A 25,555-nucleotide genomic window follows, 5' to 3' on the forward strand; every position below is an offset into this window, starting at 1 on the left:
TTTTTTTGTAGTTATTTCCTATTTGTGTTTTGCTTTGGGTTTGTTTGTTTAGTTTTTTCCCAGAGAGACAATTTCCAGGTTCCACAAGTTTTTTAAACTATCATCTTGTTCCACTTCTGTGTTTCCTTTGTTCTTTCTTTCTGCACTGCCTTGTCTAGTTGCTTTATAGTGGTTTCAAGCTTTATTAAAAAATCTTGAATTTCAAAAAAGTTTTTTGAGCATCACTTACAGTGCAGATTAAAACAGAACTGAACTATCCCACATGGTACTCACCTGTCAGCTAGCTGACACACTAACAAATGTATTCCTGAGATGACAAGCTTGAATGTTCCTGTAATGTGGTGATGTTTAGATCATAGACAATATCCGGCTGTGTATGCTTATTGAGCTTCTCAGATCCTTGATTTGTTGTGTAAATACTGCATAGTGTTCATAAAACACTTAMTTTGTATAATTTGATGGGCTATTTGCTACAAGTCCTGCCTGTTGAAGTAATCAGTGAAATAGTTTATATGCACATGAGAATTGATTGTGTTCTCTGAAAAGTAGTTTCTGAATAAGGATGTGAATGTGAAAAGCAGATGATGCCATGGCTGTGTCTGGCACCAGTAAGGGACAGTATAGCTTGTCTCAAATTGATGCTGATTGATGCTGCTGAATAGTCACCCAAGCCATGCATGACTTAAGACAATAGTTTTCTTGATAGCTGTTTTGTATGACAAATGCACTCTTATTTCTAAATGCCAGATCTTCCTTTCAGCTTTGTATAATATTTGTCTCCTGAATTGATAGGGAAGAATGGAATAGATCTGACTATGTGGACTTCCATTCTCTTTCGGTAAAGCAGCTGTATTTTTCTAGACTGTCTTGTGTATATGTGTTAGACCCATTGTAAGAAGTTGTTATAGCTACAGTTCTACTACTGTGCTGTAATTTTGACTTGGTAATTAGCTAGAAAATAATTTGCCTGATAACTGGAAACTTTTGAACCATATCAGATTGTATGCACAGAATTGGCATTCAGCCAATATATATGTACATTAAATACCTCCCCCCAAAAAARGATTCATACTAATGGATGTTGTGTCTCCTGACAGAGAACTTGCCAAATTCTATTCTTATCCTCTCCTTTCCAAAAGCATGGTTCCATTAACTTTATTATGTTATGACAGAAAATGCAAAACTGTAGCATCTTTCTTCCCTCTAATGAAAAAGTGCCATACATATTTATTGATTTCTGTTAAAGATTGGTCACTGTAGCTGACATGGACATCTGTCYGCACCTCTTATGTTGAACATGTTGAACCCCAATAAAAAAGACAACCTCCTGGCTTGTAAGTTTTATTGAGAAGTTATTCTCCTTCTTGTAACATCAAAGTAATGTTTCAATGGAGATGAATACAAAGGTTTAATAATTGTCTGGGAAATCATTCTCCTTTAACTATAACTAGTTATAACCAGTACCAGTGGTACCAGTGAGATTTTTTTGTAACATGGTACGTTGATGCTCTCCCTCTAGACTGTCGTGCCTTTTCTGTAATGAAAACAGGGGGTTAGAGGGTCTTTAAAAGCCCTTATAGCTTGTTTGGAACTATTAATAAAACACTCTTAATTTTAAATCAGCATCTGTTCTATAGCCTGGAAATAATGTTACATGTCAAGCATAAAAAATAGCTATCCAAAAAAACTTAACAGTCTGAGTATGCAGGAAACAAAAACAAGAATAGTCATCTCCGATCAGGTCATCTCCAGKTCTCAGAGGACTTGGACGTGCGGAGGTGGCAAGTACTGTGTGCTAGCTCTATTGACCATATGTGTGAAAAACATGAGGATTGGAAAATTTAGTATTTCAAATATGACTTGGGTCTAAAATTATTTTACTCTAGTGCATACACACAAGTCACAATGTATGAAAAAAAAAAAGCATGTTAAATTATGTATTATTCTGTTGCCTATGTATATAGATTCAAACAAATTAGTTCAGAGAAGTAATACTAATTCCTTTTTGCTTTAAAGGTAAGAATCATAGCTGCTTGGGGAGCTGTCAATGATATACCACTGAGGTTGTCCATACATAGTGTTTTGTAAACCATAATTAAGATGCAAGCTAGAACACGTGTTGCCCCAGATTCACAGAAGCCAACCTTACTCACTGCTTTGACACAGAGCAGATGGCTTGTTATAATGTAGTTGTTGATGCAGTAAGAACGAGCTGTGACTGGTGTTGTTTATAATCACTACTGATTAAAAGACTGTATTACTTTCAAGAAGGCATCACTGTTCTCTTCTCATAATAAGGATTTAGTGAAAGCCTAGATCAAGAGGATATTTATGCTTAGAAGATGCCTGAATATCAGTTGGATCTTAAATTTATGCTATTTGTACAAGGATAGATTTTTCTGAAGGACTGGAATGAAGCAATTTTACATTATTGGAGGCTTTTTCTGTAGACTCTGAGCATATAAGACAAATGAAGATAGAAGAAATCTCTAAAAAGCTTTTATTATAAATGCTTTTTTTCCCCTTCTTCACTAAAATCTCATTTTCTTTGTGAAAACTCCTGTGTGGACAGAAAAGGTTAAGATACCTTGCCAGGCAGACACAGTCTGCTTTGGCCGGACTTGATGGCAGTGGTGGCAAGGACTTCATGAAGCCATGGGGCAGTCATACAGGCATACTGCATCAGGAACTAGATCATCCAAGGAAGTTGCATAGTAAGTTAACAGCTGGTAAATTGTATGTTTCTGACTSTATAGAAGGCTTAACAATTCTGGAAAAGGAGGAGACCAAAATGAAAGGGCAGCTTTAACTCTTAGTCATTAATAGGAAGTCTGGATGTGCTAGTGCWCTTCATGATGGAAACAGGATAAGAATTACTCTTAGACTGCCAGCTGGTTAGAAGAACACACACACTTGACTGGCTTCTGAAAGAAAGGTGAATAAGCTGTGTCTTTTAGTGTTCAATTGTGAATGCAGAGCACAGTAAATAACTGGATCAGACCTTATTTGGGTTGTCATTCCATTAACTTCAGTCAGTTGACTTCAGCAAGCTTAGCTTGGGSGATGCATTAGTACCATAATGTTTAAATAGAAATAAAACATGTAAGCTTTCTATAAACATGGCTTAAATTTTAAATTTTAAACATTAAGGGTAACTCATTGAGGAAGGAAAAAATGGAAAGAAAGAATGTTCAGTATTCTGTTCCRAGAAGTACAGGCACAGGTCAAAGTCAAGCTGTTTGCTCTTGAAGAGTTGTATTCTGAATAAATTGGCATCAGCATCAAAATCCTTGATTTTTATTATGTAATTCAGTGTTTTCTCTGGGCTATTTTGGGAGGARAACAATTAGAAAAGGCTGTGTTCTCATTCATGTTGAGTTGCTTGCTTTTGCTGGAGTAAATGAGCTCTTTGGTCACTGAAACATCCATTTTGGTTAAAATGTGAGCTATATTTTGCATCAGAAACAAAAATATATAATGCCCTGTTTCCTGCCTTTAGTTATACCACAGCTCAGTGATTTATATAGTGCTTCAGAATGGCAAACCTTTGGCTGACTGCCATGATACACAGTAAGCTCAGAGAAGCTAGGGATTGGTAGCTATTAATAAAAATTTAATTTTATGGTATTCCCACACAAGTGAACCAAAACACATATCTAAGTCAAGATGCAACTCTTCGCGTCTTTCATGTTTTAAAAGATATTTAAGATTTTTTTCCATTTTGTTTTTTACACTCACTCTCAAGGCCTGAAAAAGTTAATACTTTAGTGCTGACCAAATTAAAGGACCTGTCAGCCAGAGTCCCAATATGACTGAATTGAGAAGCTGCAAACTTGAGCTCCTATTGCTGGTATTTCATTGGGATGTAGGTCCTGAAACATCATAGCAAAGTTTTTTTTTAGTCATGCAATACACTTATTAATAGCTCAGAGTTGATATGAGGGGACTTCCAGAGGACCATGTCAGTCTTTGTTTGTCTTTTGAAAGATGACACTGAACTGTCCTAAATAATATTTTAAATAACACATAAATATTCTCTCTCCAGAACTCATTAGAACAAATATTGAGTTGTGTCAGAATTAAATCCAAATTTAAGTGACTAGAATTATCAGTAACCATATTARTGTAGTGGACTTTTAAGCTTCAAATATCAGCTTGATAGGAGAGGATGAAAACWAGGTGTTAGGCTTATCCTGGAACAGCTATTGAGAGGAGATGGCAGAATAGTAACACAGATGGTGCACACTGATTTCACTTTTAAATTCTGGAGTCAAACACCGAGATGTGTATCATTAAAAGATTTTTAGGGAGACAGAGATTGAAAATACAGAAACAGACACCTTCTTCTCTGGCTTTCTCTCTCTTTCATACTCATACTCTTTTCCACTTCAGAAAGAAACCCTGGAATGCTCTTCTCTGCTAATATTGTATGTGGGTTCTGAAGAAACCATACRGAAGCCTGTGTTGGAGCTTCACCACTAGCTCCATGTACTAGAGGCCAGGGACCCCCAGGACATGTCGCAGCAGGATGGCCTAGTTCCTRTTTTATGGATCTCTCCTTAGAAGAGAAGCTGTAAACCACTGCAGTTACCAAACCACCTCATGTGGCTATGCTGACCAGAACTAACTGTTTCAGCATGCAAACATGAACTTGTCTTGTGGGTATTGACATTTGATGCAATTTTACTGTTGTTTCCACTCTTGTGTTTGGAATTGACTGGCTCAGCAGGGTGTACCAATTGCTGAAATGGTCTCTACCAAAATTTCATGTTGATTTGAGTAGATAAATTTCTCTGTTTTGTGTTTTAGTCACTATTCCTCAGTGAAAATACACTTGTTCCAACACAGAGTTGAAAGGATGAACTTCAAAAATAGCAAATTTGAATGCCACATGGTTAYTTCGTGCATTTTTTACCTCCTATTTATATTAAGTCTCTGTTAAATCTCCTGGTCTTTTGGCATGTGTTAACAAGAAGTTGAAGGTCTTCTATGTCTTGTAATTTGCATGTTATTATCATGATGGACTAAGGCAATTATAATGTGCAGGGTGGAACTGCACTGACTATGGCTAATGAGTAATCAGAGTAGTCTTCCYTGTCAGAGTGAATTCTCTTGGGGGGCGGCAGGAGACAGTTTATGACTAAAGTATGTATTTAGGATACAGTARCCAAGATTCCATTTGAGCTGAGAAGACCAGGTATTTGATCACTTGCCTTATTTCAGGCAAAGAATTGCCTCAGTTTTCTTGTACCGTTGGGAAAAAAATTATTCCGTGGTGGACTCTTATTTCATTAAATAATGAAAAAATCTTTTGCCAATAGAACCAGTAGGTTGTAAGAAAAAGTTATTCTGGTTTTATAGTGTTATTAAAATTGATTTTCACTGAAAATCCTTAGTTCTTAATTAACTCCAGCAGACACTTTGCCGTGTTGTGTTTGCCCCATCCCCCTCCACAAAAAACCAAAAACCCAAACCAACCCAGCATTGTTTCAGTAATATAGTCAGGATAGTAAAGGAAACAGTATGTAAACGTGACCAAAATCTATTGTATTTTACTAGTTGTTTTTTATAGTGGCTGTATTAATTTATTTTGAAGAACAGTGTTTCCTAGATATTTCTCCTGAAAACATAACTCTGGAACTCATAGGAGGATATTACCATTGTTCCTATGGTATTTGAACTGAAGTGGGGAAATGGATGAAGTGTGACCAAGCACTAGGATTTTAAGTTCAAGAGTGTCACAATTTCCATAGAAACAGCTAGTTCTATCATAGCTCCTGAGTTAAATGCTTAYAGGATTTTGCTTTTTGTCCTCCTTAAAATAAAATTTGCTTATGCTCTATTTTGGTTTTCTCTTTCCTTTCACTCTGAGTTCCTGAAATCTGCTAACTAAATTTTTAGGAGTGCTGTGCTGCCTTAGCCTTTCCTTGTTTGAGAAAGCAGTTGCACATAAAACCGTATTTGTTTTGTAGTAACCATATTTGTTACTTTGTAGTAATCTAAAGGTGAGTATGTCATTGGAACTAGTATGAAGTTCACTTTAGTCTTGAATAGAGTGACACAGGTGCTGTCACACTTACCTGGTATCATGTTGGGATTGCCCTACTTTCACAAGTAGTGTGGCTGTGAACGAATGACACAGATGGCAATGAAACTTAAGAGCTTTGTTCATTCACGTGGACAATTTATGTTTCTTCTCAAGTTCCACGTCAATCTTCTTTTGTATATAATTAATTTATAATTAATTTATTATAGGTACTGCAAGGTATGGTAGGGGTAGAGCAAAGCTAAGTACAGGGATTCTGAGTGTTGCCAAGTGTAAATTCTAGGTGTTCAGTTGAGGAAGTGTGGTTAAGTTACCTGCATTTCCTATAAAATATCTGGTGAAATATCTGGTGTCTAGAAGTGTGATTCATGGGAACTATAGTTTTATTTATTTTACCAAGTGACTCTTGAAGAAGAGTCCAGGATTAAGGATATCTTCTCTCTCATTGAGAATGCTTACACTGTTGGGCTACAAATTTACATTTTTGCTCTCTTGCTTTCTTACCTTGTGCACTTCAGTCCCTCTGCCAGCCAGTCTCTTGACTGAGAAGGAGCTAATACTATTATTCTAGATGTGTCGCAAAATCCCAGACAATTCTGGAAGTCTTCAGAAGTCTGCTTGGGGAAGTGACTTAGATTCAATGACCATGAGCTGATACAGTGAAAATCAAATGGAAGAATAAACAAAGCAGGAGTAAATGTAAAGGYTTTGGATTTCAAGGAGGCAGATGCTGATTAAACTAAATGAACTGACTTAATAAGTAAGTAATAAGGAGTGTATCTGAGGAATTTGCATGCTTGGTGTTTCTTCAGGTTGAAGACATTAAGTTATAAAATATCTGCATGCTAGATGAGTGAAAAGATGTGATGAGAGACTTTGAACTTGACAGATGAATAACCATCTCAGGAAGGATGCTGAGAAGGAGCAGAGAAGAAATAATGGAATACACATACCCCCTCCCAGAGCCCAAAACTCCTGCGAGAACTTCCCTCTCTCCAAAGAGAGGGATAGAAAAAAACAAAAAAACCCAAACAAAAAAAAACAAAACAAAAAAAACCCAAAAAAAGGAAAAACCCCCCAAAACCAAAAAAACAAACAAACAAACAAAAAAACCTACCAGGCAGGAGTGCTTAGGGATTGCCCAGCCATCAAAAGAATGACTTGGCAATCAGTGTATCCCAGCAACAAAATGGGAAAGAAAAATTCCCCAAGAAAGGAAACAAAAGGAGAAACCTTAACCCACAACATCTATCTATCTATCTATCCAAATTAGATCATGACAGATTCACCAGCCAGTTTTCTTTGGAAGGAGAGTGTTTTCCACATGAGGAAAATGCAGAAGAGGTGTAATCAGCCTGGACTTCAGTGAGTAGTTGATGTTAGTAGGAAAGGATCAGTTGGGGAAGACAGGGTTTGGTTGAGTATGTGACTTGGATGGAGAAGATGGTAAGGTACACTGTTCAGTGTGTGCCAGGATGTCAGTTATGCTTAGTGAAATTCCTTAAAGATAATTTTGGGACCAGCTGTCTTTGTGATGTTTTCATTTGTGCCCCTGGCACAAGGAAAACCAGTATGCTGATGAAATTTTTTTGATTATTAACATTTTGGTATAGTATAAAAGATGATTGTGATGTTGTGTGTAGATGGGATTATCTCAAAGACTAAATTAATAGGAACAGAAATAATTGAATTAAAATTAAAATATCCTGTGCATCATGGGTGGTTAAAAGTTGTATTTTGAAATGCAAGCTTGAAAGTTTATGTCATGCAGACAACTAGACTGGAAAAGAGCATTGCGCGATTACAGCATTACAAATGTAAGACAGTTGTGATATTTGTATTGAAAATGGAGAGGCTTTTGCAGTTGATTTAAGGAGGTTCTACTATAATTTTATAAATTCCTGAAATGCTGTGTATCATTTTAATTATGTGTGCTTAAGAAAGTTTAACCAAAACTAAAGCAGATATGGATTAAAGTGGATTGTGGAATCATTGACTATGGAAAGGACCTTTAGCAATTTTCTAGCCCAACCTCCTGCTGGAAGGAGGGGTCGCCACTGAATTCAGACTTTCCATTTATTTAATATTAGCTGTGAAATTGGAAGCATTGTGGCACTAAGATGTTTTGTAGGTATGCCTTAAAAAAATTAACAAATTTTATAGATGCTAGAAGAAAGAAAACACAACTTATTCTGCATCAGCATATACGTGACCCAAATTTCTCTTCCAAAAGTTGTGGTCACAATTGTTACTGCAATCTTTTCATAAATATGATTTTATTTTATCAGGGGTTTTCTTTTTGCTGGTTCGGGTTTTTCATTGTTGTTGTTTGCAGGATATAATCTACATTGAAAAATGTTATTGTGTATGCAGTGCAACTGACTGGGTAGTTACTGGAGCTGTGGTTATGAGATGGGGACAGTAGTAGAGGGTAAGGTTTGCATGCTTGATATCAAAAACGGAAAGTGCCATTACATAACTCGGCAGAGGGGATGTAGTSGGCAAATTGTATTTAATCCTTCCTCTGGTACTCTGGCTGCCCTTGACTGCTTTCACCAGTAACGTAGCAGTTAGAACTACAATGCAGAAGTGTAAGGATATGATCCTTACCACTTTCTTGTAGCAAAAGGCTGGAACTCCCTTTGGTACCCTAAAAAAATAAAAACCATATTCAGGACAATTGTAACATCCCCAGTTGAGGAGCARACTTGTCAGGGCCATGAGAATTGCCAGTCTCTTGAGACCGAGACACTTGACAAGAATAGGTGGAGGGGCTTTAAGCATATAAGGGATACAGATACAGGCTACTTGGTGTCTTTCAGTGTAGGAAATAGCATACAGGATAGCTAAGACTACTAAGAATCCTTTCTTAACTTGAAAAATTAAAATTTGATGCTTTTGTGTYAAAATTTCTCCACCTAACCAAGATTTTTTCTGCACTTTGAGTAAATATGTATACAAATATTTTTTTCTCTTTCTTCTTTCAGTTCTGAGCTTTTTGGAATTTCRCCAGAAATATTTTTTTCAGTTCTCCTAGTTTGTTTGCAAGATGAAGTAATGCAGCAGTTGCAAGTGGTTAAATTTCCCAGTACTCTTGAGGCTATGAGATTAGACTTTAAATTTAAAGGCAAGTTTTGTGATTCTTCACTTCAAACCCTTTAGGGTAGAGSAATATGCAACTCAAGACTAAGATTCCTTCAAGCCAAGGTTAAGAAACTTAAATACTTATATATTTATATATATATTAGAGAGAGACAAACATGCAAACTAAATGTGTCAGTGGCATGCTGTTCTATAAATAAGAGAATACTTGAACCTTTTATTAGAACAACTGTTTCTTTGCACTTGATGTAACATGTGCTTGACTGACTTAAAATTTATTTTGGGCTTTACTGATATTTGGTGATTTTTTAAAAATGAAAATATTTATCCTGTGTTTTACASATACTCCGTAATATACCCTGTAAAATTATTCTCTTATCTCTGTGCGCCTTTTGTATTTCATAGTAAGTCTATAAGAAATACTTTTCAGCAACAAGACCCTTACCCATCTTCAGGAGGTAGGGGGAAAGAGGGATCTAAAGTTATTCACTTCTTTTTTTCCCCCTTCTGTTGCTTGTATTGATTTTATGGTGCATATTAACTGCAGACGTGTGACTTAATCAAATTTTCCAGGAAGCCAAGTTAGTTTTGGTTATTTTTTTCAGTGATACTCATCTCTTTTCTGTATTCACATTAGTGTGCCTGGTAATCTCAAGACTCAGTAGCAAGAATAAAAAGAAATGCATCTCCATTATGTCATGGTAGCAGAATAATAATTTCACTTCCACGTTAATACTGTGCCATAATCATACTTTTAAATGCWGAGCAGGACTAATCTTTTGGGGTTTTTTTTAGTCATCTCCTTGTAGGTTCTGAATTGGGTAGTTCTAGGGAGCAGGGGGTTTGGTGTTATGTCTACTGCCTAGGAAAGTGCGATGGTTTTCAAAACAGATAACCTTCACCACAGCTAAACTACAAACAGATAAAGCAAAATAAATCCTTAGATAACCTGTATAATTTCAGAGTTTGGGAACTGCTTAACCAGAGGGAGCAAGCTAAGGGAGGTGTCCCGTGAGCCAGTTGGAGTATAGGAAATGGATATCTGGAATTGGAGGGAGAGGCAGAAGAGCTGCTGCTGAAGAGGCACCTCATTTCTAGTGCCTACAATAGGCACTGGTGCTGAAAATTTGGAGTTGGTTGGTTTATTCTCTTGAACAGGCAGCCCATTCCAAGTAAAAGTAACTGTTTGTGATGCARTCTGAACTTCCTAAAACTTTGGCAGTACGTTGGTGTTGTAATGAGGTGCGTTAATGATCAAACAATAATTAAAGATAATGAGATATAGAGCAAGTAAAATTGAATGCAGTACACCCCACTCCAAAAGCCAGAGCATGGCAGGCTGATGAAAAGAACTTTCTACATGTGCATTTTTATAGTGTCATCTAAGTATGTACTTAGTAACTGATGTGGTGCTGTTTTGCAAACTGTTGGTTAAATAGGAGAAATTTAAAAGTATTAGAGAAACTGTGTGTCTGTGATCCTGATATAAAGGAGAGCAGGGGAGAGTGCTCAGAGAGAGCTCATTATTATATTCATTATGAAACAGCTGTTAGATCAGTTTTGATATTTCCTGATTCATTTAATGACAAAGGTAAGTGTAAAGACATCTTGTTGCTAGAATTTGTTAATGATGTGAAGTTTGAAAAGTGCTTGTAATGTAGAGAGAAAGAAGACCTTTGGGAGGGATTTCTTAGGTCTGGTGCCCAGATATGGGGGAAATCTGAAACATCTTTGTCATGCAGAATACTTCTTTACACCTACTTTCCTTTCGCTCTGAGGGGTGGAGTAACAGCAGTGGGATGAAATTTGGAGCTGTGTGCTTTAGGGTGATAGATAAAAGCTTGGAGGCTGAATAATTGAAAGGATCAAAGCAGAAAAGGGTACAAAGTAATTGAGCAAACAGCSTGGTGCAGTTATGAAGGAGGTATATGTGCTCTTGGGACACCGTCACAGAAGATGTTTCCAGTAGACAGAGGAAATTACTGGTGGTGTTATACAAGCATCTGGTGAGACATCATTTAGTATGCTTCGGAAACAGTCATCTCTGAGGAGAAAATAGAAGAAATTGTGCAGAGACAGATTGCTAGGATGAATTGGGGAACAGATGTCTCAGTAGGGAAAGCTTATCTGGGGTGGTCCAGCTAAAGAAACCATATATGTTAGCGTTGTTTAGTGCTGTCTATACATACACAGGTGGACACAACAAAGGTGGGGGGGAAGTACTGAAACTGAAACAGCATATAAGCAAAACAACACTGAACATAGTCCAACTTTTTGAAGCTGTAATTCATTATAGTAGTCAGATTTTTGGAGTAAACAGAACAGTATAACTCRATCTGCTTCTTCTGTTAAATATTGGTGAGATTTAAAAATAATTCCTTAATCACTGTGGAAATTTCAAAGAAAATGAAACTTTAATATGTATAGCCAAATGTATTCTGAATTTTATGAAGACAGCATTCCCAGTTTCTTTCCTTTTCTTGCAGTTTTGTGGCATGCGGTGATACTCTTAGAGTGGCTGCGGTGCTTTCTCAGAGACAGCTACCACTTTGGCTGCTTTCCTGGGCTAATGGGAGAACTTGTATTTTCCGAAGTGTGTTAGTAGGAGGACAGGGAGGAGAACCTAGCCTTTTATGCTCACGCTTTTTATATGTGCTACACTTTGAAATAGAGATTGAATTACTTTTTAGGAGGGGGTCATTTTCTTTGTTGACCTTGAAGTGTGCTGGATGATAGAGGTTGTAATGTGGATACCTCCATTAGGTGCTTAAAGATAGCTAGGATGCATCCAAGCCAAAGCATTCAAGAGGGAATAGACTATCTGTCTAAAGAGCTTCTGAAATAAGAAGGTAGGTAGCTGAGGAAGGGCTGTCATGTTCAGTGGATATGATGCGCTGAGATTTTTTTCAAGAAGGCTAAGAAACTTTGGCATTGCTGTAAATTTTTCCTTGGATATTTGATGTAGAAAACAGTTTACTGAATTCCAACAAAAACTTTGTTGCATCTTACCTTAAAGTGATAACTGCGGTTTGAGAGTGTGACTTGGAAAAAAGCGTCCAAGCAGTTAGTCTGCTATAGTCTCACTGAAAGTTGATGAAATGTGGGCTTGTAGGTCGAAGTAGAGCAGCAGCTAGACTATACTTGCCATGGGCATTACTAAGTGCCAGCTACCCGAATGTATTTTGTGACCTTGCTTACAGTTGCTTGAGGAGCCAAAATTTAATCTCTTTTGCATTGTAAATAATGTCATAGCGAGCTCTTTATATATGTTATTTTCATGCTATATGGAAAAGAAATTATATTCAGTAATTTGCAAATAGAAGAGAGGAAAATTATGGCTGAAGGTGCCGTTAGTTATAAGGAGGAAATTAATGAAAGAAAAATTGTGGTGTAATGTTATTACTGTGTTGCATGTGGACCTCAACCACTTTGCTTGTAGTGAAAGACAGTGGTGAAGCAAATTTTTGGATTCAGAAAACTGGCAGAGGGATTCAAACTTTGGCAGCTGGGACCAATGAAGGATGCTGTTTGACTCCCTGGTGTTTTGTAGGAGGTGTTCTGGCTGAGATGGGGAGAGAGCATTCTAGGGCTTTTGTTTAGGCTCACAGGCTATTGAGGTGCAGATTTTGGTATTTTAATGCTTTCTGTTTAAGTTACGTTTTCAGGCTTGTATTTTTCCTCTTCATTCAAGTGCTATGTTGCCAATGTGTCCTTGCTGGAATATGTTTTCATCCTATTGAAAGCTTTTTTTTTACTGGCACAGTTGATTCAATCACTAATTATCAGAATTTTCTGGTGTTTATAATCAGGAATGCCAGCTGTTAGAATTTAATCTTCCTAGTTTTATGGGTATGTGAACAACATTTTATTGACCTCTTTGACCCTCTTTTTAACATATGTTAACATGTTGAACTGTTTCCTCAAATAATTTGGATCTGTCTTCCAAAACCAATGACAGTATTTTAGTAACTGCAAAAAAAGAAATAATTTAAGTATTTTCTGTAAACTTTCCTTATACTGATTTTTTTTTTTTTTACCAGATAAATTTGCGCCTCATCTTGGTAAGCGGGAAAACAAAAGAGTTCCTATTTTCACCAAATGACTCTGCTGCAGATATTGCAAAACATGTGTATGACAACTGGCCAATGGGTGAGTAGCTGTGTGACTTTGGCTTTTTAACTGGTGAGCAAGGAGCTTCCCTGTGTTTTCAGACTAAAGTGTCAATAAATGGATCTCTGTGCTCAGCATTCAAATTAAGTATGTTTATTCACTATCTGGACATAGATTTGTACAGAAATACAGTTGTTTTGTCTTCTTTTTCACAGTTCCTTCCATTGGCCAGATTTTTAGATGTCAGGACTGTTGCTAAAATTTGCTTCCCCAAATTTAAGAACTTCTTTCCCTCTACCTTTAGGCACTTTTCTTGATCAATCACGTTAGAGGATCTAGTAAGTGTGAGGAGGTGCTGGAGATACAAAACCTCTTATGTGAGGACTGCTAAAATAAAACATGGGAAGTCACAAGAATGCATTAGTGAAATTGAGCCTAAAGTACTTTTCGCTTACTGCCTTATCTTGGAAAGGATCTGTAATACTGATACTATTCCAGGAAAAAACAGCTATAAAAGCACATTTTAAGTGACATTAAAAGACTGGATGTTGTTTATGTGAATATAGTTGATGTCATGCAAGAATACTGGCTTTGGAAAATGGATTTGAAAACTTAAGATGTGTATTCACATATGTGAATGGTTCCCCAAAACAAAGTGCTTCTGTTCTCCTGACTATGGTTTAATGGGAATGTAGCCAAAACACAGACACAGCATTACATATGATGAAAGAAAATGCTTCTTTTGGTACAGGACTTCATTTGGGTTACTGTTTTGATGTTAAAAAGACTACTATTTAGGCAAACTAAAACATTTCACTATCTGTTTCTATGGTGCCTTTGTCAAARACATATGGTGGATGATCATTTATGCCAAAAAGTTTAAGTTAATAAYCAGTATTTTAGGCCTTAAACTGGTCTTTGAGGTCAGAAAAAAAAGTTTGCTGTTTGATGTGCTGGGATGCGATATTATGTATTTAGTAAAATGTGTAATGAGGGAGGAGGTTTTTAAGTCCTCTGGAGGGTTAGATACAGATGTAAAACACTTTAACACTAAAAAATAGGTTAATGTAACATCTGTACTATACTTGTTTTAATATGTGCCTAYAACATAGTTGTCATAACCAAAGGTTCTTTGTGTACTTTTATCTGAATTAGTAAAGGCAGGACTGGATTTTTTTTCCTTACTTGAGTATATGCCTGAACATGTGATGTCATGTTCCCAGTCCTGTGAAGAGCTTGAAAGTTACAGATTCTGAGTTTAGAGTTGGGAAGAAACCGAGACTTTAAAGTCTCTTCTTTTTAAAAAAAAGAACCAGACATGGAAACCTCCGTTCAAATACCTGCTGTCCTGAGGGAATGCTCTGAATATTGATGAATATTTTATTGCCTTTGCAAAGAATAGTCTCAATTATAAGAAAAAAAAAGTCTCGCTTCAGAATATAGATTTTCACAAACATTAGCCTGCTAGCTGTTTTCAAACTGAGAGTGCTCCTCTTTGCACCGGAATGAGAAATTTTTGATGAGGGCTATAGTTTCCTTGAAACAGAGATGATATGATGTGTTTGTTTTTACCACCATTTTGACTTGTCATGATCTTGTGGGGAAAAAAAAGATGAAATAACCTCAGTCACATAGTCACATGCTGGCAGGATTAAGACAAACTTCTCCCTCCCTCTTTTGGCAATACAGTTGTTAATTAAGGGTGTCTTGAGTTACAGTAGAAAATGCCAAATGTATCCATATCATCTAGTTAGGTTACCTGTTCTCTTTTTCCCTTCCGCATTTTCTTCTAAATAATATTAACTTCTTTCTTGTACATCAATTATCTGAACTTAAAAAAAATAAAAAGGTAGATGSAGTGAGTCCTTGGCTCATTTAGTCATCGGTGCTTGCTTTTTGCACCAGATGCCTCTCTGTACACTCTGCAGCCATGGCTTTTGTTTTAAGTGCTTCCCCTTCTATCCTTTACAGTTCTTCTTTTGTGGTGCCAGTTGCTACTGCCTGTATGTTACTTGTATGTTCCCAGTGAACAGGTTGGTTTCAGTGACTTATCCTGATCCCTTGTTGAATATTCATTCTGCTATATAAACACAACAAAAACAGAAAGAGAACATTGTGAACAACTGTTGCCAGATATCTGGTCATTAAGAAACAGAAGACACTGTATTCCCAGAGAGACCATTTAAAGTCAACATTTTAAGGCTTTATGATACTTTTTCTGAAAGCAAARTGCATATTTATTTGTTCTTCGCATTGTGACAGGGAATGGAGAAAGAGCAGGAAAAGACCCTTTAAGCTTATAATTTATTTATGAGGGCTTAAGCATTATAGGAAAATGCATGCTTGATTTTTGTCAAATCACTGTTTGCCACATAAAAACATCCACAGTTTGGCCTTTGAGGGGCTCCTAAAAATGTATTGGTGCGTGTCTGCTCTTAGAGAGCCTCTGTTCCAGCTCTGTGGTGGCAGTCAGGGCTGCTCAGGTCACTGTCCCCTCCAGACATGGAACTGGTTGGATCTGGCCATCATTGAACRGCACTGAGCTGCCTCTGGAGCATTTTTTCGGTGCTGTGATCTCAGAGTCCTGTTTCAAGTGACCCATCATATGCGTGCTCGCTCTGTGTGTGGCAGCTTCCCATTGCTGGAGAACAGCACCAGTTAGTCAATTAGGTGGCAAGGAGGATTATCGCTTGGGAACCTTCAGAATGGCCTGGATATCAAGAATCAGGAAGCAATTTGCATATGAAATATTTCCTTTAGTATTTTATATGTGCTAAATATATACTGCAGTCTGTGACATCAGTAATATTTATACTTGCAGCCATAAAATTATGTGTTTCAATGCCCAGTGTCAAATAATAAATTCAAGAATAGACTTCAGGAGTGCTTGAATTATCTTCCTCTTTAGTGTTTTATACAAAAGAGTCCCGTTCCCAATTTTCTTCCTGGGTAAAGGTGAGAGAAATAGGAAAAGATCTTTTTATTACAATGTAACAGTGGTAATTTTCTCTCTCTTCAGATTGGGAAGAAGAGCAAGTCAGCAGTCCAAATATCTTGCGGCTTATTTATCAAGGGAGGTTTCTTCATGGCAATGTGACATTAGGAGGTATGAAAATAATTTTCATTATACATGTTACAGTTAGGCAAAGGGGATATTTATTTACAGTGCTGCTTTACTGTTCAAGATCACAGTGTGGCCTACTTTATACTGTTTTTCTTCTGCATGGAATGACATTGTACCTTACTGCATTTTTTCCTTCTTGTTACCACTACTTGTTAAACTTTGGGAGATACCAACTGCTAAGTCTCCTCTCACACAAAGAAACTGTCATGCTGCTTTTATTTGTTGTCTTTCTAAATGGAATATTTTGTTCCAGCTCCCTAACACTGCATTTGCAGGACAAGCTACTTAATAAATATCTGAAGTATTTTAAAATGCTTGATAAACTTTATGATAATTGGTCAAACAATACTTTAAATCTTGGTGCAATGCAGGAAGACACCCTATGAATGAGAATGAGGGGAAGCATTCTTGCTGTCCAGTGCTCTCCCAGGGATACAATTGCATAGTTATGCGAAAACAACAGTAAATGGCTTCACTTCGTGTGCTAAGGAAATGCAATTCAACTGTGCCCCCTCGTGGCAACCGTTTCCCCACAATTACATGTTTTGGTGGGAACCCTTGATAGAGGTGTGACATACATTTGTTAAGTCACCTTTGCTTTTGTAGGTAGCATTTGYCAATGGGAATGTCAACTGTATCAATGACTGAAAAATATGAGACTCTCCATTCTGTGCCAGTTTAAAAATAAATTAATGCTTCTACTTCATATGTTCAAATTATTTATGGCTTGGTACCTGAATGCAGTACAGAAAGGAGAATGTAATACAAAATCACCAATGAAATATTTTTGAAGTTAAGAGGAATTTGAAAATCATATTTCTGGACTGCTCATGGTGATGTTTCATGAAGAATCGACTGGGATGATATAGCTACTGATTCACTCTCTACCATTCCCAGTGTTGCCTTGTGATGTGCTGWTAGAATAGATTTACTCTCCACATATATAAATTTTTTATGCCTATATATACAAACAAGATCATTGTCAGCTCAGCTGGATGAACTCTGAAATTTTTATTCACTCTTTAATTTGTATTTTTACCAGGTGACAATGAGTGCAGCTAGTAGCAGTTGGAGTAGAGTTGAAAGACAAATGTTAAGTCTTGGATCATCTCTGCAATTAAAGATGCTAGTCTTACCCTACATTTCCAGGCAAGGATAGCTAAATGGGATTTACTTCGCCATTCATCTGAGTGTTGCTCTTTACCACCAGCATTTTTTCCTTTAGTGACATTTGTTTAAATCTGAAAAAACGTTGATTTTTTTTTAATATATTTAATGTCTTATTTAATGAGTTAAGCTGAAAAAAATAGCTGCATGCTCCTGACTCTTGCATTAACTTAGGTCTATGAATTTTGAAAACTTAGTTGGGTTCAGGGCATTTTAGTTCATTTTTAATCATTCATGCGTTGCTATTTAATCATCATGTTTTTTACCCCAAGGGTCTTCATGTATATTAGTGTTTTTCMAAAATATTTTTGTTGCTGTATTGTTTTAAGAAAAAGAATCCCTAAAACACTGGCTTAATTTCAGTACTAATGAAGTTATCAAGAGTAAGATTACACAGCTGAAAGGAGAACAGGAATTCATGAAACAATCTAAAAACTCTCAGTTCAGTTTGTGGTGTTCATTAGAGGTAACCTTAAGTGAACTAGTTACCTTTAAAAGGGAGGTGGAGGGGGAGGAGATGTCTTGCTAAACACAATATTTGGTTTCTTATATTATTATAATACACTTCCATTAAGATTTTCTAGCTGCAGTTCTGTTTGACTGAGTTATAGCACTTAATATTTAGATGATTAGGAAATATTGACTGGGATTTGGACTTACTGAAAATCACTTTATCATCCAGTGAAACAAAAGTTTCCAAGGAAACAGTTCCATGTTTTCTTTTTAAACTGGAATCCATTTTTGTTCACTTTTACCTTACATGTCTGTGTAGTGGCTTCTGAATTTGAGACTCCAGTAAACTAAGATGCCTCAAAAATGACAAATTGATAGGGAAAAAGTACTYTTGAGTGAAAAATTTTATTTTCCAGAAACCATCCTTTTTGATACATTCTCTGAATGGACTTGTCACTACAAGAACAGCAGAGCTAATGGCATTGGAAGCAGTGTACGACAGACCCCTCCGTAAAGCTGCACCGCCCTTGCCTGCAGTGCTTGAGCCCCACTGTTTTCTTGTGTCCTGCCTTTACAGAGGGCTGGGGAGTTGGCTAGCAAGGCAGAATCTTTGTTGTTCAGCTTCCAACAGGAAATTTAATCATTTGGCTAAATATTTGTTCTGCCGTTTGCATTTCAAATAATATTAATTAGGGAAGTAATACATAATTGACAGWTCTCCATTTCTTGGTAGATGATGGTAACCAGCAGCATTTGCTTATTTGTTTATTGRGGAAGTCAACCCACCACGTGCCATCCACATTCCAAAAGGTGTGAGAAGTAAATTCTGACAACAAAAGAACAACAATGGAATTGATCAATTGGGAAAGGAATTAAATACAATTTTTGTTTAAGTGAGAGAAGGGGSTGAAAGCACAAAGAGAAGAGCGGGAAAGGATTATTGAGCATAGATTAGGCTGCTCACATGCTGTCATGGTGCTCCAAGCAAGAAGCTGGAAATTTCTAGCAAGAACTTGTGTRAACTATGCAAACTACTAGCTGAGATTAGTTAATATAAATATTAGCACAGTTCTACTTGATTACTGTAAATAGTTCATCTCTACAACTCACTAATCAAGTTTCCTGAAATGTGTTGATRTTGTGAAAGATGTTCCTAATGTGATTATTTTATAAAAAGTGTTTATGTTATAAAGACAGTCCTTTTCCATGGAATTTGCAAAAAGCAAATTTATTAACAGTCTGTTAGAGTTTTCACTTGTATCATGATATCAAGTACTCAAAATTCATCATCTTTGTCAGACTTCAGGCTATCAGTAATTTCTACTTGCAGGCACAGGGAGTGCTTCAAGTAAACAAAGCAACTTTCAGATTTCCCTTTCCATAAAGGTGGCTTTTCCCAAAGTACAGCTACTTCAAGTAATCTTGTGGAGTTCTGTATCACTTTGTATGCTTACCACCTGTGTTTTAAAAATAATTTACATTTTTTTCAAATAAATGTGTAGGCAACGAACATGATTTAGTAGCAGTGTTGTAGTGAGGCTTGTATTAAATATACCTAGTTACTAAATTCTAGGTTTATTTTTTTTATTAGTGAATCTAATCTATGCCACAGTGGTTAAAACAGGCATTTTCCTCCTCAGTTGCCTTCAGGTTTATTGGCCATTCATTATTGATTTATTATCTTAAAATGCCATTTCACTATATGTGAAAATAAATGCTGTATTTTGATTTTGATAGGACAAATTCTCCTCAAATCAGAATTACTTGTGTATTAAGGATTAAATTCTTGTTAGATTTATCACTGACTTTTTTTCTGCTGTAAGGTGAGAAGGACAAAACTTAGAGCATCTTTGCCTTCTATCTCAGCAAAACTATCAAGGAAGATACTCTAAGTATGCAATGTATTTGTACACTTATATTGGAATGTGAAAATTATCATTTTAGTTTCAGAAACAAGTAGAATAAGTTGTGGAAAGCACCATTTTTTAAAATTTAGTGTGGCTAAAGCTCACAAAGGCAGCATTGTGAAAACTACTGTATCTGATTTTAAAAGCTTTGAATTTTGTATTTTTCACATACAGCTGATGTTACAGATTAATATTAAAATGTAAGATGCAGGCATTTTGTATTTTGAAAAATCCATGTCACAGATTTAGGAAAATACGTTTTACAGTAGAGACACAGTGTTTTGATCTGAAATAACAATTTGGTGGCTGAATTACTAACTTTTTTACATTATTATCATTAAAGAATGCTCAACACCCGAGTCTTGGCATGAATGCCCATTTCTGCTTTTACTCATAAGAGGAAGGCTACATTTCCTAACAGGAGTATCATGTCTCTAAGAATGCAGTGTTGCAAATGATAATTGTCATACCCCAAGTCCCTGATTTACTGAACTTCAACCAGCAAGCAATTCRAAGTACAAACTTTTGAGCAGGTGCTAATCCAATTATAGTTAGTAACAACTGGGTATTTTGGAGAAAAAAAGGCTGTTGCAATGTGTTAATAATTCTCCCTTTCTCCTTTTGCAGCATTAAAACTTCCTTTTGGCAAAACAACAGTGATGCATTTGGTGGCTAGAGAGACACTGCCAGAACCAAACTCTCAAGGTAGGCTGTGCACTAGAAGAATTTGTTACTCAAGTACATGGCAAAGTGGTCAGGTCTGGCTTTTTTGAGTATTTCATAAGTCAAGTCCTTGTGCTCTTTTGTGAAGAAAGTAATGAAATGATTCTGTACATGTCTGTAGAAAACTAAGTGATTAACTTTCTAGTTTAGCATTTTTGTATAGTGCAGAAACTTACTCAGACATTAGAACCTCTTGGTTTTRCTGTGAAAAAATAGTCCTGATTTATTTTTCAGTTATGTATGCATCTGTATAACAATAAATAGGTTTTTTACTGAAAATAATAAAGAACATGTATGTATTAAGCATACTCTYACAAAGAACAGCCTAATTGCTTTAGAAATGGCATGTAAGTAAAACTTTCTTCTTTTCTGCAGGTCAAAGGAACCGTGAAAAAACTGGAGAAAGCAATTGCTGTGTAATCCTGTAAACGCTGTTAGCTTTATCTGCTAAGTGTGATGTAATATAGTCTTTGTCTTTCATGCTGCTGGAATAGAAGAGAGGCCCTACCTTGCTTCAAACACCTGTAGGAAGAGCCTGTCTGTAAATCCATGGAACTGAAATAATTACACGAACACTGTCTTCATTAGTTTCGGGGTTTTTTTCCAAAGTGAAATGAACACTTTAATTGTTTATATTTTTTAATTCCTCCTTTTTGTTTGTTGAATAATCTTACAGTACATCACTTTTTGAAAGAATTCAGTCTCCAGAAAGGTTTGTGTTCTTTTCCATAGCAGGAATCTTTTCGCTACCACAAAAATCTGCATTAACCAGTCAAGCTTTCTAGATGCAATTTGCACTAAATATGGTTGACAGTATACTTCTCATCAACAATCTCTAACAATATTTGAGACATCTAGTAATAACCCACAATGTATAATGCAACACTGGAAAATAGTATATTAATAATTAAAACAATTCTCATGGCCAAATCAAAGGAAAAACTGTTAAGTCAATTCTACCTGAGTCAACCTTGGTGGCCAAACTGGCACAGAATACTAACTAAACCAAGTCTAACTATATATATTTTCACTGCAACAGAGAAAAAATACTATGTGCCTGTAATTTAAAAGCACTCTCTAGAGGGCTGATGAAACTGATTTTTTTGTTAATGTGTGCACTCTGATCTCGTGTGTAAGTTGAGTGCTTATTCAGAGAGCACAAAAAAGTGCAGAGAGTGCATTTCCTAGCCTTAATGTGGGAGGGGTAGTTTCCTGTAGTTCATAGGCTTTTATTATTGTGCATAAATGTTAGAAAACATCATTTACTAATCAATTTTATGTATTTGAATACTGGCAATTGGTGGTTTTCAGTCATTTTTCTCATCCGTACCTTAGACTCCAGTGTCATGCTTACTCATTAGAGATTTCAAAATAATTATTAAAATTTAAAAAGCAAAAAGAAAAACTTCTGCCATAGTACTAGTTTTGTTTCTTTACGTAATCTGCATTTGGTATTAGTGCTTGCAATGGTATTAAAATCAGAAGGTGATTTTTGAAGGCATATATAATTGAAAAGGATGCCATTCTTTTATTTCATATCAATAATTTAAATGTTGATATGCTRAAGAAATTTGCACAGCACTAAAGCATGAGCTAGTTTTCATCTAAACCTGTAAAAAATAAAAATAAATACAAATTAAAAAATATAAAAGATTTTATATTTTTTCACTGGGGAGGAATTCTTCCTGGGTGAAATTACAAATATGTGTAGAATATATTTAATAAAAATCTTATAAAATACATAACTATAGAAGTTAAATATAGATTGGCGTGTAGTATAATAGAACAATATTCCATATAAATAGCTTTAGCCTTTAAAAAACTGAGTCACAGGTTGACATTGTGTTCTGTACTTAAGTGTCCACAACTCTTACAGATGTTCTGTGTAATCGTTTTTCGAATGATTGGCATCATTCAAATGTAAACAGGTTATTTTATTCATTGTTACTGCTTTGATGAAATGCTTTATATGCAGTAGATTTACAAAAATATTGTTCAGACTGATCAGAATTCAATTTGTATAGAGCAGAGTTTTAAAACAAATTGTAAATAGCACTAAACATTTTCTTTCTGCAACCTGTACTGATAGACTCTTCTGTAAACTAAATAAAATAATATTGTAGTGCATTTCAGTGGTGTTTGAAGGGTTATAATTGGGTCTGTAACTGCATTTAATAGTACTTCTTAATCTGGAAATTAGGTAAGGACTCCATCTTATTTATTTAAAAAAAAGAAGCRACACAAAACCTGCTGAAAAATGCTAATGGGATTTATCTTCAGTGCTCTTTTTTCTTTCACTTCATAAGTGACCTGGAAGTTTTTTTTTTCTGTTGGAGAGGAATGTGAGCATGAGCAGTTGCCAGTGTGCAGCTGTGTCACACCCTTGTGTGCCTCACAGGAGCCATGTGCTCGGACTATGAGTCTTTGTAGTCTTCACTTACTGATAGCAGAGAGCACACACATACCCCTTGAGGCGCTGGGAACTGAGATTGACCCCATTACATGCTCATTACCAAAATGAATCTTGGGAGAGGGCATTTCCTTCTACTCTGCAGTAGAGTTATTTAGCCTCTAACTGTAGGGACACAAACCTTCTTATTTAAAAAAAAAAAAAAAAAAAAAAAAAAAAAAAAAAAAAAAAGTGTGTTAGACTTCCCTTTTCCAAAATGCTGACCACCCAAGTAACACAGACCTAGATGGGAAATGCTTATGACAGCACAAGAAAAATAAATGGCCTGAGACAGGACATGCTTGGTTAGTTAAATGAGTCTTTCAAAGGTACTGATTTTGAAAAATGAATGTATGAGATGTCATCCTGGTTTGAAAAAGTAGCCCGGTGCTTAATACAGAATAAATACATGAAAATCCAGTAGCTTTGAGTTAGAGTATTTGGTGAGATTCTGTACTAAATATGTGGAGTTCCCTTTTGTARAGATGAATAAGATGCATATATGCACATCCAAGCAAATCCTTAAATTCAGCCTGGCATTTCAAGCATCCCAAAATGACTCCTGCAGAAAGCTGATAGAACAGTTTCCCTGAATTTTCCCACCAACTGTCAGAGTTCTGCCTATGGAAGAGCATTTCTGTTGTGGTGTGAGGTGGGTGGAGAACTGGGGTGGGGGGATTGCTAAAAGATGTGTGCTTTTTTTCCTTGTGTGCTTTGCATTGTGGTTTGTGTATTTTCCAAAACAAAAGCAGTGGCTCTTAATCCCACATTTCCAAGCCTTGCTAAAACTCATGCATATGCTCCTCTTCTACTTTGATTGGAGTCAAGTGGATACTAGCAGCCCAAAAAGATAAAAGTTAAGTCTTTGAAGGGTCAGGCTATTGGATGGTCTGAAAATACACTGAAGAGTTTGACATTTGATTTTCACTACTGGATGGAAATCATCTTTTTCCTGTGGATGAATTAAARGATGTCATGAAGGAAGGGAAGGAGATGATCTGGAGCCCTTCTTACTCTGAAATACCATGAAGGGACTACTTCTGTCTCCTGTACCATTGTGTGTGTTACCAATCATAAATTAATAATCACACATGTGAGAAATAATATTAAGGCTGATACCCCAGAGTGCAGTGCAGCCCTTCAGAAGGACCTCGATGGGGTGGAGAGATGGGCAGAGAACTGTCTGAAATTCAGCAAAGRCAAATGCAGGGTTCTTCCTCTTGTACCAGCACAGACTGAAGGAAGGCAGCTCTGTGGAGAAGGGCCTGGGTGTCCTGGTGGGCAACAAGCTGTCCCTGAGCCAGCAGTGTCCTTGTGGCCCAGAATGCCATTGGTGTCTTGGGGTAGGATGGATGAGCAGTGCCAGCAGGTCAAGGGAGGCAATCCTGCCCCACTGTTCAGTCCTGGTGATGCCACGTCTGCAGTACCATGTCCAGTTCTGGGCTCCTCAGGACCAGAGAGACAGGGAGCACCTGAAGCAAGTCCAGCAGAGGGGAATGAGGACAACTGGGGGACTGGAACATCTCTCTTATGAGGAAAGACTGAGGGAGTGGATCTTGCTCAGCATCAAGAAGAGATGATTGAGAGGGGTCCTCATCAATGTCTGTAAGTAGTCAGAAAGAGGTGTCAGAGGATGGATCTGGGCTCTGTTCAGTGGTGCTAAGCAATAGGACAGAAAGCAATGGGCAAAAACTGATGCAYAGGAAGTTCCAGCTGAATGTGAGGAAGAACTTCTTTACTGTGTAGTGACTGCACTCTGGAATAGGCTGCCCAGAGAGAGGGTGTGGAGTCTCGCTCACTGAAGATASTCAAGAACTGTCTGGGATGCAATCCTGTGCCATGTGCTCTGGGATGGCCCTGCTTGAGTAGGGAGCTTGGACCAGATGYCCCCCTGTGGTCCCTTCCAGCCTGACCCATTCTGTGATTCTGTAGTATCTGGTGGCAATGAAAGTACTCTACAACTTCCCCTCTCTTAAGTGATAGCAAAAATATGACTGGAAACAGTCATGGGGATTAGCTGAGCTGCTGGAGGAAGAAAGTGTGGCCAGTGTTAGAGGTTTTGCTAAGGTGCTGCATCAAGATAAATTCAATGCTGATTTCTGCAGTTTCTGGATACCATTCCTTAATACACTGCATTCGCAATAGAAGGAACAATGATTTCATTTAGAAGAGAAATATACAGCACTTGGTAAAAACTTCCTTCCTCTCTCACAGGTAAGATGGCAGGCAGGTGATTCTGGGCTAGCCAGAAATCAGGAGTGGCTGCTGCTGCTTTCCAGAGAAGTAAAGCATGTGTGTTTTGTAGTTCTGTGTGTGCTCTGATAAGATTTCTTACACAAACCTTGCTTCAAGAAGCAAATAGAGGGATGGATACTTCTTGATCCAAAACTCTTTTGCTAACTTTATGTTGATTAAGTGGGTAAGCTTAAGCAGATGTTTAGAAACATGTCCTGTGTAAATTGGCATTTAGGCAA

General features: G+C 36.8%; 1 protein-coding gene across 1 annotated transcript in view; it reads left to right on the forward strand.

The window, feature by feature from the left end:
- UBL3 (ubiquitin like 3) overlaps positions 1–22,764 on the forward strand; it is a 53,525-nt gene extending 30,761 nt beyond the window's left edge. The window contains exons 3-6 of the mRNA XM_057366670.1: positions 13,189–13,297; positions 16,278–16,364; positions 20,537–20,614; positions 21,008–22,764. Coding sequence (XP_057222653.1) covers positions 13,189–13,297; positions 16,278–16,364; positions 20,537–20,614; positions 21,008–21,060 — 327 coding nt within the window. The 3' untranslated portion in view covers positions 21,061–22,764. The remainder of the gene's footprint in view (positions 1–13,188; positions 13,298–16,277; positions 16,365–20,536; positions 20,615–21,007) is intronic.
- Positions 22,765–25,555: the final 2,791 nt, after the last annotated feature.

The sequence above is a fragment of the Malurus melanocephalus genome, unplaced genomic scaffold (genome assembly GCF_030028575.1).
Source record: "Malurus melanocephalus ecotype Western Australia unplaced genomic scaffold, MMel_1.1 scaffold_70, whole genome shotgun sequence".
Taxonomy (NCBI): domain Eukaryota; kingdom Metazoa; phylum Chordata; class Aves; order Passeriformes; family Maluridae; genus Malurus; species Malurus melanocephalus.